Source organism: Eulemur rufifrons, chromosome 8 (assembly GCF_041146395.1).
Source record: "Eulemur rufifrons isolate Redbay chromosome 8, OSU_ERuf_1, whole genome shotgun sequence".
NCBI lineage: Eukaryota > Metazoa > Chordata > Mammalia > Primates > Lemuridae > Eulemur > Eulemur rufifrons.
This window is the reverse complement of record NC_090990.1, coordinates 75285689-75300914: the sequence shown is the minus strand read 5'-3', so window position 1 is coordinate 75300914 and position 15226 is coordinate 75285689. Positions and strand designations below refer to the sequence as shown.

Below are 15226 nucleotides of genomic sequence, written 5' to 3'. Positions count from 1 at the left end.
AAAACAAGGACATTGGACTTGGCAATGATTTTTTCAGTTATGATACCAAAAGGACAGGCAACAAAAACAAAAATAAACAAATGGGACAACATCAACTTTAAAAACTTCTGCACATCAAAAGAAACAATCAACAGAGTGAAAAGGTAACCTATGGAATGAAAGAAAATACTTACAAATCATATTAATATATGTGATAAAGCATTAAGATTTAGAATACAGAACGAACTACTATAACATAACGCCGACAAAACCCCAGTTAAAAAATGGGCAAAGGGCTTGAACAGGCAAACATTTGTACCCCTGTAATATTTTGAAATAAAAAAATAAAAAATAATAAAAATAAAATATCAATAATGACATCAGTAACTTACCGCTGATTCACAAAAGGGCTGGAAAGCTCTGCCAGCAGGCGAAAATTCCCAATGTATGCCAGCACTCCATCTTTCTAGATGATGAACATAGAACACAATGTCAAGGATAACATTCTTATCAAAATTTCCAAATACTGAAGAAATATTGAACAGCCTCTCGGCATAATACAACAATCAATATCAAAGCAGACCAAAAAATCTTCTACCTTTCATTGCTAAACTAATTTTCTTCTTTATGAAAATTTAGAAATGTCCTTAGAATTCTACAATATTTTTAAAAGATAGTATATTATATGCTTATGTTCATTATATATATATAATATTCAATTATGAAAACAGGTTTTAAGCAGTTGAACAAATGAACTCTGTAAATAACCATTAATAATGGCATTCTCAATTACTGTAGAAAGAATGATCACAAAGTAGCGTGAATTTCAGAAGCTGAGGAATTTTATAACAAACACCTAATGGGAACTCATTTTTATATCCATTATTATAATAAGCACAAGCACCTTAAAAATCTCAAAAGTGTACTTATCCTAAATAACATATAAGCCTGTGAGCACTTTTGGGACCTTTCTAAATTTAAACATAATACCTATTACATCCCATTAATAATATGAAAAGTATAGCAGACTTAATAAACATTAGGGAAAAAAAGTATACATTCTAAAGAATTTTATTGAATATACTTCAAAATTTGCAACTAAGTAAAGGGAATCACTCCAGCACTTCCAATTAAATCAGAATCATGACTACATGCCAAAGAAAATATTCTTCCTCACCCCGATAGACACATGAAAGTTCATAAACTATTTTTCTACTGGTTATTCCATGCTGCCTTCCAAACAAAAACACTATGAAACATTAAAAAAAATACATGAACTTTTTATTTGAAGATATTTAGTATTTATCCATGAAAATTATTTTAGGAATTTAAAATCCAGAGCTGGATTACAAGAATTAGCTTTACCAAGGCTAATCTTAAACTTTTTATAATTTCAAATTCATTGTCCTTAGTGATACTGGAACGTTGTGGTGAGGACCACATTCTGAGGTTCCGGGAGTTAGGACTTCAACCTCCTATTAATTTTGGAAGGGACACAATTTGACCCATAATAATGCTCAATCCTAAATTCTTTTCTGCATGTTGTGCAGTATGTTCTCTTTTGGCTGTCAATCTCCCTAATTTAATTTGTTGTATCTGTCTATAAGAACATGTTATGATATACTAATATATATAAAATATATTGTATGGATTGCCATATATAATGAAGATAACCTCCTTTATCAGTGATGTCTTGGGAATTCTGGTGTTTGTATCATAACTGTTCTCGTTTTCATTATTTAAACCCTTAGAAAATACAGTTACAGTATTCACAGTGTTGTAGATTACCCAAACACTATCTCAGTACAAATCACAACAGTTAATCTAATTGGCAAAGTCAAAGATAGGTTGTTATTGCTCACAATTACAACACACTTGAATTGCAACAATCAATGTGGTACAACAACAGATGATCCATTACTGTGAACCGCAAATCATTTTTTTTATTTTTCTAATGTTTGCCTTTTTGTGAGAGAGAGTCTTGCTCTGTCACCAGGGCTAGAGTACCATGGCATCAGCCTAGCTCACAGCAACTTCAGACTCCTGACCTTGAGCGATCCTTCCACCTCGGTCTCCCAGAGTGCTAGGATTATAGCTGTGAGCCACCGAGCCCAGCCGTGAACCGCAAATCATAGTTGCCATGATTTTTGTATCACCAGAGGAGGTTCCCCAGGATGCAAGATTTTCAGTGGTAACATGGTAAAACCTGTGGGCAGACCACTCCCATCTTTATTTTATTATAAATTCATTTTAATTAATAGAGAATCACATTTCCCACTAGGAAACAGGAAGGATGAGAAAAGAACAAATTTCTGACCTCTATAACTTATCCAGCATAAAGTATTTTAAAGATAACAGGAAACAAACTGCCACTTACATTTCAAGCCCCTGGATATTTTATGTGCTTTTTTAATTTAAAAAATTGGTGACTTGTTCAAAGCTTAGGAGAGTTTTTTTCCAAAAAATTGGTTGGAATATTTGCATTAAGAAGAGTTTGGACGGCCGGGTGTGGTGGCTCACGCCTATAATTCTAGCATTCTGAGAGATGGAGGTGGGAAGATTGCTTCAGTTCATGAGTTCAAGTCCAGCCTGAGCAAGAGCGAGACACCTGCCCCAAAAAAGAAGAGTTTGGACGAACAAGTAACTGTGTTCAATTGTAGATAATCCAAGTAAAATAAGAAAACTGTAATGTTCTGTTTTTCTTTCCTTCCACAGTTAAATTCTGCAGTGAATTAGGGTAAGGGAGAACTTTGAAAATAGAATACAACTAGAATGTGACTCTTATAGGGATAAAAAAAATGGAAGGACAAAGTTATTTTAATGAGATTCTTATTTGGACCAGATATAAACATTTTTGAAGTATGTCTATTAGTACGATCCTTCGTTATAATGGATTCGTATATATAATAAACATGCACACTTGTTTCTAAAAGATAAATCCTATTGTTTAAAACATTGCCCTTCTCCCCTCAGTTTAAGGCAGCTCTTCTTCCAATCTATTTTTCCTAACAAGTTTCTTCTTTTGATTTGTTGTTTTAAGTCTACAATATTCTACTTAATAATGTCCAATGTTTAGAGAATATGACAGAACAGACTGAAGCAAATTGAGTTCATATGTTCCTAAGGCTGCCCAAAATCCTTGCTAAATTACTTACTGTAGCCTTCAAATAGTTTCTCCAATGATGAAATCCAATACTGAAATCTGTTTTTATTTTTTATTCTTTTTAAGTATTATTATTATTATTTTTGAGACAGGGTCTTGCTCTGTTGCCCAGGCTGGAGTACAGTGGCGTTATAATAGGTCACTGCAACCTCAAACTCCTGGGCTCAAGCGATTCTCTTGCCTCAACCTCCTGAGTGGCTGGGACTACAGGTACATGCAGGTACATGCCACTACACCAGGCTAATTTTTCTATTTTTTGTAGAGACAGGGTCTCACTCTTGCTCAAGCTGGTCTCTAACTCCTGACCTCAAGCAATCCTCCCTCCTTGGCCTCCCAAAGTGCTAAGATTACAGGTGTGAGCCACTGCACTCGACCCTGTTTTATTTTTAACAAAATTTGACATTCTATTTCTAAAATATTTTAATGGCTGGGTGCAGTGGCTCATGCCTGTAATCCTAGCACTCTAGGAGGCTGAGGCGGGAGGATCGTTTGAGCTCAGGAGTTCAAGACCAGCCTGAGCAAGAGCAAGACTCTGTCTCCACTAAAAGACAGAAAGAAATTAGCTGGACAACTAAAAATATATAAAAAAAATTAGCCGGGCATGGTGGTGCATGCCTGTAGTCCCAGCTACTCGGGAGGCTGAGGTAGGAGGGTCGCTTGAGCCCAGCAGTTTGAGGTTGCTGTGAGCTATGATGACACCACTGCACTCTAGCCCAGGCAACAGAGTGAGGCTCTGTCTCAAAAAAAAAAAAAATTTAAAGCAGACACCCCAAAGTCATGTAAAATATTGAAATAATATGGTAGCAATAGGCTTAAACTTTAAAAGAAAATTCTAAAAATTCCTCTCTAACTAATATTAACTTTAAAAATATATCCATGAAGTATGCTATATCTAAGACATTTTATGAGAGTTTAAAAAATTCGTCCAACTCCTTTCATATTGGTACAGAATTAAAAATAGCTATTAACATTAATCAAAGTACCAAATTATTATCAGATTAAACCTGACTTTATGCTATTCTTTAAATATGAAAAGAGGTACTAGTAAAAATAGTAAATTTGGTATGTTGTTTTCATCTAATCAACTTTGGCCAAAATGCAAATTCTCCTCACTTTGAGGATATTTTCTCTTGAATTTAAAAAAAGAGGGGGGTGGCTAACATCTTCATCCTTCTGCTAATTTCTCTTTCCTCTTTCCAAAGAGAAGGGTTAGCTCTCTTATTTCTAGCCCAGTGCTTCTCTACATCAGGTCCCCAGACCAGCAGCATCAGCATCACCTAGAAACGTGCTAGACAGGCATATTGTTTGGTCTGTCCTAGACATGACTGGGAAACCCTGGAGGGTGGGACCAGAAATCTGTGTTGTAACAGGCGCCCCAGGTGATTCTAAAGTATATTAAAGTGAGAGAGCTGCTGTCCTAGCCTAGAGATGACTGGCAATCTGGACGCCTGAAGGAGCTGGCCCCCCCCTTCCCTGAAACTGTGGTCAGTGACGGTTTCGAAACGCCCCCACCATACTCCACAGCATTCTCAAGGCAGACCTGCTACATTCCTCTAGAAATCTTTTTCCTGACCCCTCAAATCCCAGCCAAGTGTCTCCACGGATCTCTCCCCTTGTCTGTTAGAGTACGTGGCCCCTGGCAAATCTCTCTATTCCTGGGCCTCATTCACTGTTATATCCCTAGAACCCAGCACGGTGCCTGGCCCACGTCTCCTGAGTCGAACTCTTCCTGCTCACCAGCGTTAAATAAGCAGGTCACCTCTAACGCCAAAAATTTCAAGAAGAATCCTTCAGACCTATTTCTGAGTGGGTGAGAGTGCCATCAGAATATTAGTGCTCCATTCTAAAAGGAGAAAAATATCCAGATTTTCATTTTGTAAAGAGATCGATGAAACCAAATTAGAAGTTATCAAACTTGTTATGAGGAAAAAAAAGTCTCAAGTTTAATCTCTCACCTTTGACACATTTAGATGAGTGAAGCAAGACAAGTAAAAGTGGGTAAACAAGCAAAAGATGTAGAGGAATTTGGAATTTAGAATATTATGTATTCTATTACGTAACAGAAGAAAAACATCCAGAAGCAGGCGATTAGTGGGCATGCTAGCAAAGCTAAGGAGCAATCAGAAGTGGTCTCAAAGAAAGATACCAAGGTTCTAGCCTGGCCCTTACTATAAGGGTGACCTTGTAGCTATTACTGAACTTCTCTGACCCCCTTCCAAGAACTTAATAAAATAGAGTTAATACTTTTTAACAGGGCTGTTGTTAGGACTGTATGGCTGCCATTACCACATCATCATCATTTTATAAAATAATAAAATGAGAAAGTTAAAACCAACTAATAGATGAAGTGTCTAAGAATGCCATTTGATACCAGCATTATATTCCAATGCTGATGATAGAATTTCCATAAATATTTACTGGCTAACTGACTGGCATAAATCTTTTAAAAACTTATTTGGGCAATTCATTATGATAATTAAGCAATTAAGTTTTGGAAGGTGGGGACAGTTAATGATCACAGGCCTGCGGTGTGGAGGCCAGGATTTGAATCCTACCTCTGCTGGCAACCGTGGCCAAAGCGGGCCTGAATTTCGGTTTCTCCATTTGTAAAATAGACATGATACCATCTTTATAGCAGGACCTACATGAGAATAAAATGAGATGCATACTGATGACAATCAGGAAAAATACTGAAATGTAAAAGGCACTCAAAAAAGGGGGAAAAAATGTACTTAGTGATAATGAACCAAGTAATTGTTCTTACTATAATATAAAGAAGATAAAATAAAGACAAGACCTAAAAGGGCCTATTGCCCTTCCTGCCTCGGAACAATCCTTCACCTCTAGTTACTGATATAGGGGTGACTGCACAGGCCTAAAGGTCAGGCCTGAATGATGACAAGGAATGGATAAGACAGACCATCACAATTGGGAAGGCTTGAATGTACAGTTAATGAGCTGCTATTTTAGTACAAGAGATACTATGTGAACAAATCACCCCTCAAAAAGTGTTAACATTACCCTCTAATTATTACAGGAAAGCTTCAACCAGATAGTCTAAGAATAAAAACATTTTCAGAACGTTCAAAAAGACTCAGAGAAGTTACCGCATTCACACCTTTTCTTAGGATATTATTCGAGGATATGCTGCAGCAAAATGAGTAAACCAAGAAAGTTAAAGACATGGGATCCAGGAGACAGTGACTCCGACCCAGGAGAGCAATGACAGGGAGCCCCCGGACATCAGGAAGCAGCCCAGAGAGCAATCTGTTCAGACTGCAGCAGGAAAACAGCGAGCTTCGACAGCAGGTATCCGGGAAAAGACAGTTACAGAGATGTGATACTATCCTTGAGATTATGGAACAACTTGAATGTGTGATAAAGGCAAACAATGCAAGAAGAAAAGGCAGACAATTAGAAATGCCAGGAAAAAAACCAGACAGAAAATGGAACGCTGGCCCTGCAGCAAACTATTTTAATATAATCATGATAAATACTTTATTGATTTTCTATGTGTAAGATCAATTGGCTATAAAGGAAAACTTAGTATGATTACAGAATACAAAGTAGATATTTTGAAATCTCAGCAATCCAAAAAATACAAGTACAAATGACAGAAACTGAGAAGCAAAGTGGGAGTTAGAGGAGCACGAAGGATAAGGGCACTAACACCTCCACTTTAGAGAGCATCAAGAGGTGCTATAGAAGTTTTAAAAGGAACTGAGAGACAAGACAACTAGCATTACTTCAATTACCTTGGGAGAAGAAAGGAAGAAAACAGAGGTATGAGAGTTAAACTCTTATCCATCATAGCAAGAAGATATTGTCTAACATTGACAAAGCCCATGACAAGCCGAGTCCTCAATACCACCCATGAAAATCTGACATCTTCTCCTCAGTGACTTTTCTCACAATGTCTTCTGACCTAGGAATCCTTCCTTACCTTTTTCTGGCAATCTATATAAGCATATCATTTTGAAGGCTGAGTTTAAGTCCCAATCTCAAAAGCTCTCTTAGAAAATTCAAAAACGCATAAATACATATAGGAAAATTCATGCACAATTTATATAAGCTCCAAGAATATACATCAAGCACTGTCAATAGTTATCTCCGGAGAATAAGATCTAGAGAACCTTATACTTGCTAAGCCCTGTCTTTCTACAAACTCAAAATGTTTCTTCACAAACATCTATATTCAGAAAAACAACAGAAATTAACACAATGATCCTTCCATTCCCTAAATTACTACAGTATTACTGATTTATTGCTGGGTGATATTTTGTTTTAATTTTTTAATAGTGTATTTAAATCTTAGTTGTGTAACTGAAACCACAGGTTCTAGCATATCCTTATCCCCCAGCCCCAACCTCTTTAGCTCAAAACCTCTGTGAGCCACCCTGGGGTGCAGAAGTATTCTTTGGTAGTCTTGCTTCTATATTTTCTGATCCGTACATCAATACATAAATGACTGTCGACGCATTTAATCTGATACACCCAATGACAGCATCGTATGTGGTATACACTTCCATGGGCGTAGCTAGCCGTTAGACGACAGGCTTCAGGTTATGTGCAATTCCTTGTTACTTTATCCCCTTCTTTCCTGTTCAAGAAAACCTACTTGAAATACAAGTAGGATAGATGCTATTAAAGGGATAGGTTTAAAGCTTGCTATAATACTTTTAAATGAATAAATTACAAATTCTGACACTTTATGATTAGTAAGTTACGGCAAAATTCACAACTGATTTCTGATCAATATGGTGTTTCCACTTCTGTCATCCATCTTTAAGGAGCTTTGCGTACAGTAAAATCCACATTTGCCATGGCCTCTGCATGACCATAAGAGAAAACAAAACAGGATTTTTCTGATCCCTTCCATAGCTTAAAAGAAAATTCTTTTAGCAAGTGATTAGGAAAATCTGTATTTTCTTACTATGGGAAATTTAAGTTTCTACCAGCTAAGAGCAGGTAGGGCCAGAGATTTTAGGAGGTGGGGGAGAAAGATACCTAAAATTATTAGGTTCCTCCTACTGCTAGTATGGTGCTAACACTGTTCGACTGCCAACAGCTCGGACAGGGATGGGCACCCTTTCCCTCACTACACTACACTAGGTAGTAAGTTCTGGGCATCCCAAAGTGGAACCTTGTGTAAAAATGGGACTGTGTTCTACAGCAACAATAATGGGCACTTCAATAGGTAATAGACTGACCCAGAGCCTTAGCACATTTTCACGGAAAACTCTTTCAGAGAACCATCAACCTAGAATTGAGATCTGAGAACAAAATCTATGCCTACATTTAATAACTGCTTGTTTAATTTTAATCATTCAAGGTTTTTGATTATTTACTTACAAGACAGAAATGAAGGTTTGAGCTAACACATAGGATTGGACTGCCAAATCAGACTCATGTGAAACATGCTCTTACTTAGCATTAAGTTTTACTAACTACAAGGATAGAGGCCATGAAATAATTCAGATGAAGCAGAGAAAGGTCTGGGACATTAACGGCAGATGGCAACACAGGTCCTTCTTTCCTGTGTTTAACATGAGTGTCTAGCCTAGAAGAGATGAAGGCTCTACAAAGTGAGGTTCACGAAGTTCCTTACATAGTTGGGAGAGTTTAACTTATAAAACGTCTCCATGTTATATCCCCAGAAAGCTGTACAGCCTACATGACTTTCTCCAAGGAGCCAAGCCTCATAAATTCCTGGGTTCTCTGTACTTTAGGTAATCCTTACCCAGGGACATCCTGCTAAGGGCATTTCAGAGTTAAGATTTCCTCCTCCTAACAAATATCCAAACTCTACTTAACCAAAGGTCCTGTCGACAAGGAGATTAGACTGGGCCACTTGACTTCTTTTCTTCCTCTCCTCCCCCACTTCCACAAGGAAATGAATGGCTCGCAGGCCTGCTGCTCTCATGCCTGCCTCCCAAGGTTACTTAAGAACCTGGTGACATAATTTTAGCTCATTGTCAATCCCCCCATTGTCTAGTTCTCCACTATTAGAACCAAATCAAATCATTTCAACAAAATAGTTGAATCACAGAATCTAAGAATTAGGATGGAACTTTAAAAATAATTTAGTACAAGCTTCTACCCAAAGTTTCTACTTATTATACCTACTTTTCTATCTAGCTGACTGAACATATGTTATGGTAGAATAACCACTTTAAAAGGCCATTCCATTGTGGTTATCCTCCAATCACTGGAGATGTCTTTCTTCTGTAAACAAAAGTCTCCCCTACCTCTCCTTACCACTCCCACTGGTCCTAGTTCCAACCTCTGAGTTAATCCAGAAAGTCTACTCCCTCTGCTACTTAATAGGCCTTTCACATTTCCTGGGGCTTCAAAGCCATCATGTCCTCCTCCTCCTTGGCTTTTCTAGGCTGACATCTCTGGGTCCTGCAACTGTTGGCCATAAGACAATAGCTACCTAATCTAATTATCTCCCCTCAGTTAATTGGTGTCTCTCCTCTAGACATATGCAAGGTTAGGGACTCCAGATGATGATGATATTGGGTGTGGTATAACCAGGCAAACTATGTTTAAATTAGATACCGTGCCTCCTCTAATATAGTATAAATATGAAACTAGCTTTCTGTTTTAGCAGATATGATGTACTATCGGCACAACTGAAGTGTGGCCATCTGCCACCTTCAGGCAATTCTTTCTTTCTATACATTGTTAAACCTAAATGTAAAATTTAACATTTATCACTATTAAGGTCCATCTATTTTTTAGCCTATTATTCCAGTATAAAGCCTTTTTAAAAATGTAATTCATTGTCTAACATGTTATTAGTTCTCCTTCCTAATTGTGTTTTAGCCATTTAATAAGCTTCTTTTAAACTTTTTTTTATTGTGATAAAATACACACAACATAAAATTTACTCTTGACAACTTTCAAGTATATAATTCAGTGGTATTAGGTACACTCATACTGTTGTGCAAAAATTACCACCATCCATCTCCAGAACTTTTCCATCTTCCCAAACTGAAACTGTGTCCCCATGAAGCAATAACTCCTCACTGCCCCCTCTGCCCAGCGCCTGGCAACCACTATCCTATTTTCTGTCTCTATGAATTTGATTATTCTAAGTAACACATATAAGAAAAATCATATGATAAACTTGGTTTTTAAAAATCTAATTAAGAACAAATTACTGACTTGGGTGGACACGGCAACTTCTTGGCTGACATCTATTTTATCAGCACATACCAAGTCCAATCTATCAAGCGTTTGCTTTCCTGATATTGAAAGGAAAATAGGATTCAAAAAGCAAACTTAGAGAAAGTAAGGGAAATAGTTCCGCTAAGGTAATTTCACTACATAAATCTGTGCCCACAGAGGCACATGAAACAGTAACCACAGGACAATGAAGGTAGGTAGAGCTAGACTTGAACTCCTAAACTAACACTGAGGAATGCCTTACGGGAGGGTTTTTATCATAAATGTGTTTGGAAATTATGGGAATGGTCACATCAGATACTCTATATTAAAAAGTGTTTTTAAAATGTTAAAAAAAATTCCAAAACAAAAAACACAGATACATATGTGTATATCTATGTATATAAACATATAACACATATTTTATATATGTAAATATATAACATATTTTTGAAATTGACCACTTAACATTTTTGCCACATAAATCTCTCAATAAATAAGAGTTATATAAAGTAACAGTATATTTGTGTTTTTATAAAGCTTTCTATAAGTGAGCTACAGAAATACTAATAAAACAATTAATTCCCAAGACTGACTTCTGCCGGTCTATTGTTCATTGCTATATAAGAAAGTTGAAAATCTTTTATTTGAGTAGGAAAAATGATTTAGCATGTTATTTGCGTTTTAAAAATATCTTTCATTGATTAAATATTTAACATGTTTTACTAAACGTAAATTTTGTGGGAAACAGAAATCACATTTAGTGATTTGCAAATCATACATATTGCTTTAATAAGCTATATTAGGTGGCTATTTTTAACATCTACCTAATTAATTTTTAAAATTTTACCTTTTGAAATGTTGTTATAACAGTTACTATGGTTACCTAAAATTTTTCTTTAAGGCACCCTAATGGAAGAAAAGGAGGAAATACAGTAGTTATATGTAATAGAAAATAGGCAACACTATTAAAATCCTTTTAAAAACAAGAGTTCTTTTTTAACACTACTAGCGATAAAATGTTAGTGAGTCATAGCATTTGTTTTATGGCATCGCTGTGGAGATATTTCTTCAGACAAAACGTAAAACCAATATTTTTCTAATTCTGGTCTCCTACTGTAAATTACAACTTTGCTGAATCTGACATAAGAAATCTTTCATTTTCAATACCACTTTATACATATTTCCTTGCAAATGTTTTAAAAATATAAATACTGTGGTAAAGCATTAAATAAGAAACAGAGAGGCCAGGCGTGGTGGCGCATGCCTGTAATCTCAGCATATTGGGAGACCAAGATGGGAGGATTTCCTGAGGCCAGGAGTTTGAGATCAGCCTGGGCAACATAGTGAGACATCGTCTCTACAAAAAATAGGAAAAAAAAATATTAGCCAGCGATGGTGGCACATGCCTGTAGTCCCAACTACTTGAGAGGCTGAGGCAGGCAAGAGGATTGCTTGAGCCCAGGAGTTCAAAGCTACAGTGAGCTATGATCACACCACTGTACTCTAGCCTGGGCAACAGTGAGAGATCCTGTCTCTAAAAAAGAGAGAGAGAGAAGAAATAAAAAAGATAAAAAAGAAACAAATTCAACAAATTCTCACACTTAAGGCATCACACGGTACCTAATACACTGAAATAAATCGAGAGCCATTTTAAATCAAGTCTTCTTCCTAAATTGCAGCAGAATGATTTAATGATTAGATTCCAGGATAGTGTAAAAAGCATTGAAGAGTTGGGAAAGGATGCATATTCAGTAATTTTCATGTTTAAATGTTTTCCAAATGCATCGTAACTCATTATCTAAGGGCATGGTTTGATTGGGGAGAAGGGATCATTCCCAAAGAACATAGAAAAAAACTAAGGCTACAAAAGAAGTCAGAAAGGAGAGTGGTTTATCCTTAAAAAATAAGACATTAAAGCAAAAACGTGTTCATTTCCCTTATAATAAGAGATCAGCCTCTCATGCTTTCCTTGATAATTAGTATCCTGCTCCAGGCGTGAAAGCTAAATATCAGGGGGAAAAAATTGTATTAATACGATTTTTAGATCTCTATATAGACAGAAGAGGACTCCTTAAGCCCTAAATTACTCTGCCAAAGAATTTTAAAACTTCAGTAAATATAACAGAGGCACAAAAATAGTGATCAGGATATTATATAACCTACAATACCCTAATTCAAAAGAATCTTACTTTTCAACTATTTCTTCATTAGGGTATATATTTAAAACCAAAGGGAGCTTGCTTCTATTGATCACTTTAAGTTTTATTTAGTTCCAGTAACAGAATCATTTAAGAAAAAAGCTTATTACAAATAGCTTAAACAGTTATGTAAGTATCAAGTCAAAGTGCTTTACAAATATCAGTTCTCATAAGTGATAAGAATTTGATGACCATTTACACCAAAATTTGTAATTATTATTATTCTTTTATCCTTACTTAGAATAACAAAATGCACAAAGTGACCTAGGAATTCATAGCAAGGAAAAAACCTTATATTCAATGAGTAAATGTAAGATTTGTAAATAACATAGGATCTCTATCCGTTCAACTATTATTTTTCTATTTTATTTCCCTATGAATAGATTCACTTTATTAGATAAATTTATTTCATAGTAAAACAATAGAACATAGGAAGACATATCAAAAAGACCTTTAGGAAAAAGATGCAGTTGAATTCCTTTACTTATCAACTTACTACATAACACAGTTAATTTCTTATAATTTTTTTAAAGGCATAAAAGTCCAAAGAGGAAAACAGTATTCACCCCACATAATTAAACATTCAACTTGCCAATGCATGTACAGCCAGCCATTTGCCATGTCTGTGATTTCAGTGGTCAATAGAGAACAGAATCATAGTTTTTAAAACATGTATATTAATTATTTAAATTTGTGACTTCAAATGGTTGATATGGAGAGATGTTTTGAATATCTGATTTTTATAGAAACAATGTCAAATCAACGTCTTATTCACTAGCTATCTTTGTGTTTTAAAAAAAAAAAAGAAAAATTGAAGAATATTATTAATGTACATTTATATAAATTTTTCTAAAAAATCCTCCAAATGGTCACAAATATCCAGCAATATAAGGATTTCAGTAATACCAAAAAAGAAAAAAAAAAAAAACAGAGGCTATGTTTAAGTTTTAAAACAGAAAAAACATGGAATGGTATATCATATCTACTAAATAAAATTCTATTTACATCTATTATTTACAAATATCTATCTAGAGTTTGTTGGTATAGCTAGGTTGAAAAATAATTGGTCGTGGAGAAACCTAACAAACATACAAGGAATATAAAGTTGCTAGTTTACAAATATGTATGTGGAAAAATAATTTTAGGTATAGAATTTAATCTGCTTTATTGCCTGAGATTTATTGCAAGAATCCTCTATTGACCTCAGTCTTGGAATTCTGATGAAGTCTTTGAGCAATATTTCCCCAATGCTCCAGCCTACTTATATGTTATTATGCATGTATATGGAATTAAACAAAAAGAAGTATTTTAGCTAGTTATATAGGAATATGTACATGTCCCTGGCTGTTAAATCATAAATGCATCTAGAAAGACAAATATTTATAGATACATAATCCTAAAGATTTTAAGTCGAAATTCAAGGAATAGGGTAATCTGCCTATCTCAAAGTTTATGAATACAGACACATTAATAAAGACACACATGTAAAGTTATTATTTTAGTTAATAAACAAGATAACTTATCACAAGAACAATCCCTGAATGCATTTGGAGATGGTCTTTATAAATTAAGAATTGTATGTTTAAATTTATGGTCACTGTTTCCTTAAGTCACTGTTTCCAATCTTGTCTGCTTGTTAAGCTACTGTAAATCCTGGCACTCACCAATACAAAGTAGTATGCATACAGCGCTGCACAATGGTGAATTATAAAAAATTTGTCACCAATCACTTTCCAATGCCAAATGAGAATCAACAAATCTGTAGGAAGGAAAAATAAGTTATTAACGTAAGAAGAAAGCATCACTGTTTTTCAAGCGTATTTAACTCTTTCTCCTGACAACTCATCACTGTCTACTCTGAGCCCACAGCACTTTGTTCCTGCCTCAGTGAGTCTGATCACCCACTCTGCCGTAAAGCACCTGCTCCTTTCTCCTGTCACCCGCTCTACTGTGGCTCCTCCAGGACCCCCGCCAAGTTGTGGGCATCTTTATACCCTCAGAATCTAGCACAGGGTCTGGCAGATAGCGTGTAACATTTGTTGAAAGCATAAATGAATAACTTGTTTTCATGGTTAAATGAAAAGAAAATATCAACCAAAAATAATTTTTAAATAAGCTTAAATTACTGATTTTTGTCACTATGATAATTCAAACAGAGATAATATGGTGGTAGAAAAGGTTCAAAATGACCAATTCATTTATAACACAAACTCAACAAAAAATATCAAAAGATTTAAGAATGCAAATTAAGTATAAATTCAAAATTAAAACTACCAAGACATACAAAGAAAGAGGTCAGAGCATCAATTTTCTTTAAAAGATCCTGAATCTAACACCATGAATCAGAAAATAATTAGTTTACTTTAGCAAAATAGAAATTGCTCAAAATTTTAACACAACTATTCTTTTTACCACATAGTTAAACATGAAATGTAGACAAGGAAACAAATGGCTCTCACAGATGCAGACCAGGGAAGGATTCAGATTTTGTGGGGTTGGAGCTTATATAATGCAAAGGCCTCTTTTATAAAAACAAAAATTACCAATACAAGACTAGATATGAGTATTTAGAATAAGAAATCATCAAATTATAAATTTTAAAGAGAAAGCACTTACAAATATGAAAATCAAGAAAAATAACATTGATACTAACTGCCTGACACACTGCTCTAATACATTTATTTCCCTATATTTTTAGGCTGTTTACTTTTTG

At 35.3% G+C, this 15226-nt stretch overlaps 1 protein-coding gene across 3 annotated transcripts in view; it reads right to left on the bottom strand.

Annotated features, from left to right (window-relative positions):
• Positions 1-15226, bottom strand: part of TLCD4 (TLC domain containing 4) — a 103540-nt gene that overhangs the window by 11537 nt on the left and 76777 nt on the right. For all 3 annotated transcript variants that reach the window (XM_069478254.1, XM_069478253.1, XM_069478255.1), the window contains 2 exons: positions 14178-14272; positions 372-445 (listed from right to left, as the gene is read on the bottom strand). In XM_069478254.1, coding sequence (XP_069334355.1) covers positions 372-445; positions 14178-14272 — 169 coding nt within the window. The remainder of the gene's footprint in view (positions 1-371; positions 446-14177; positions 14273-15226) is intronic.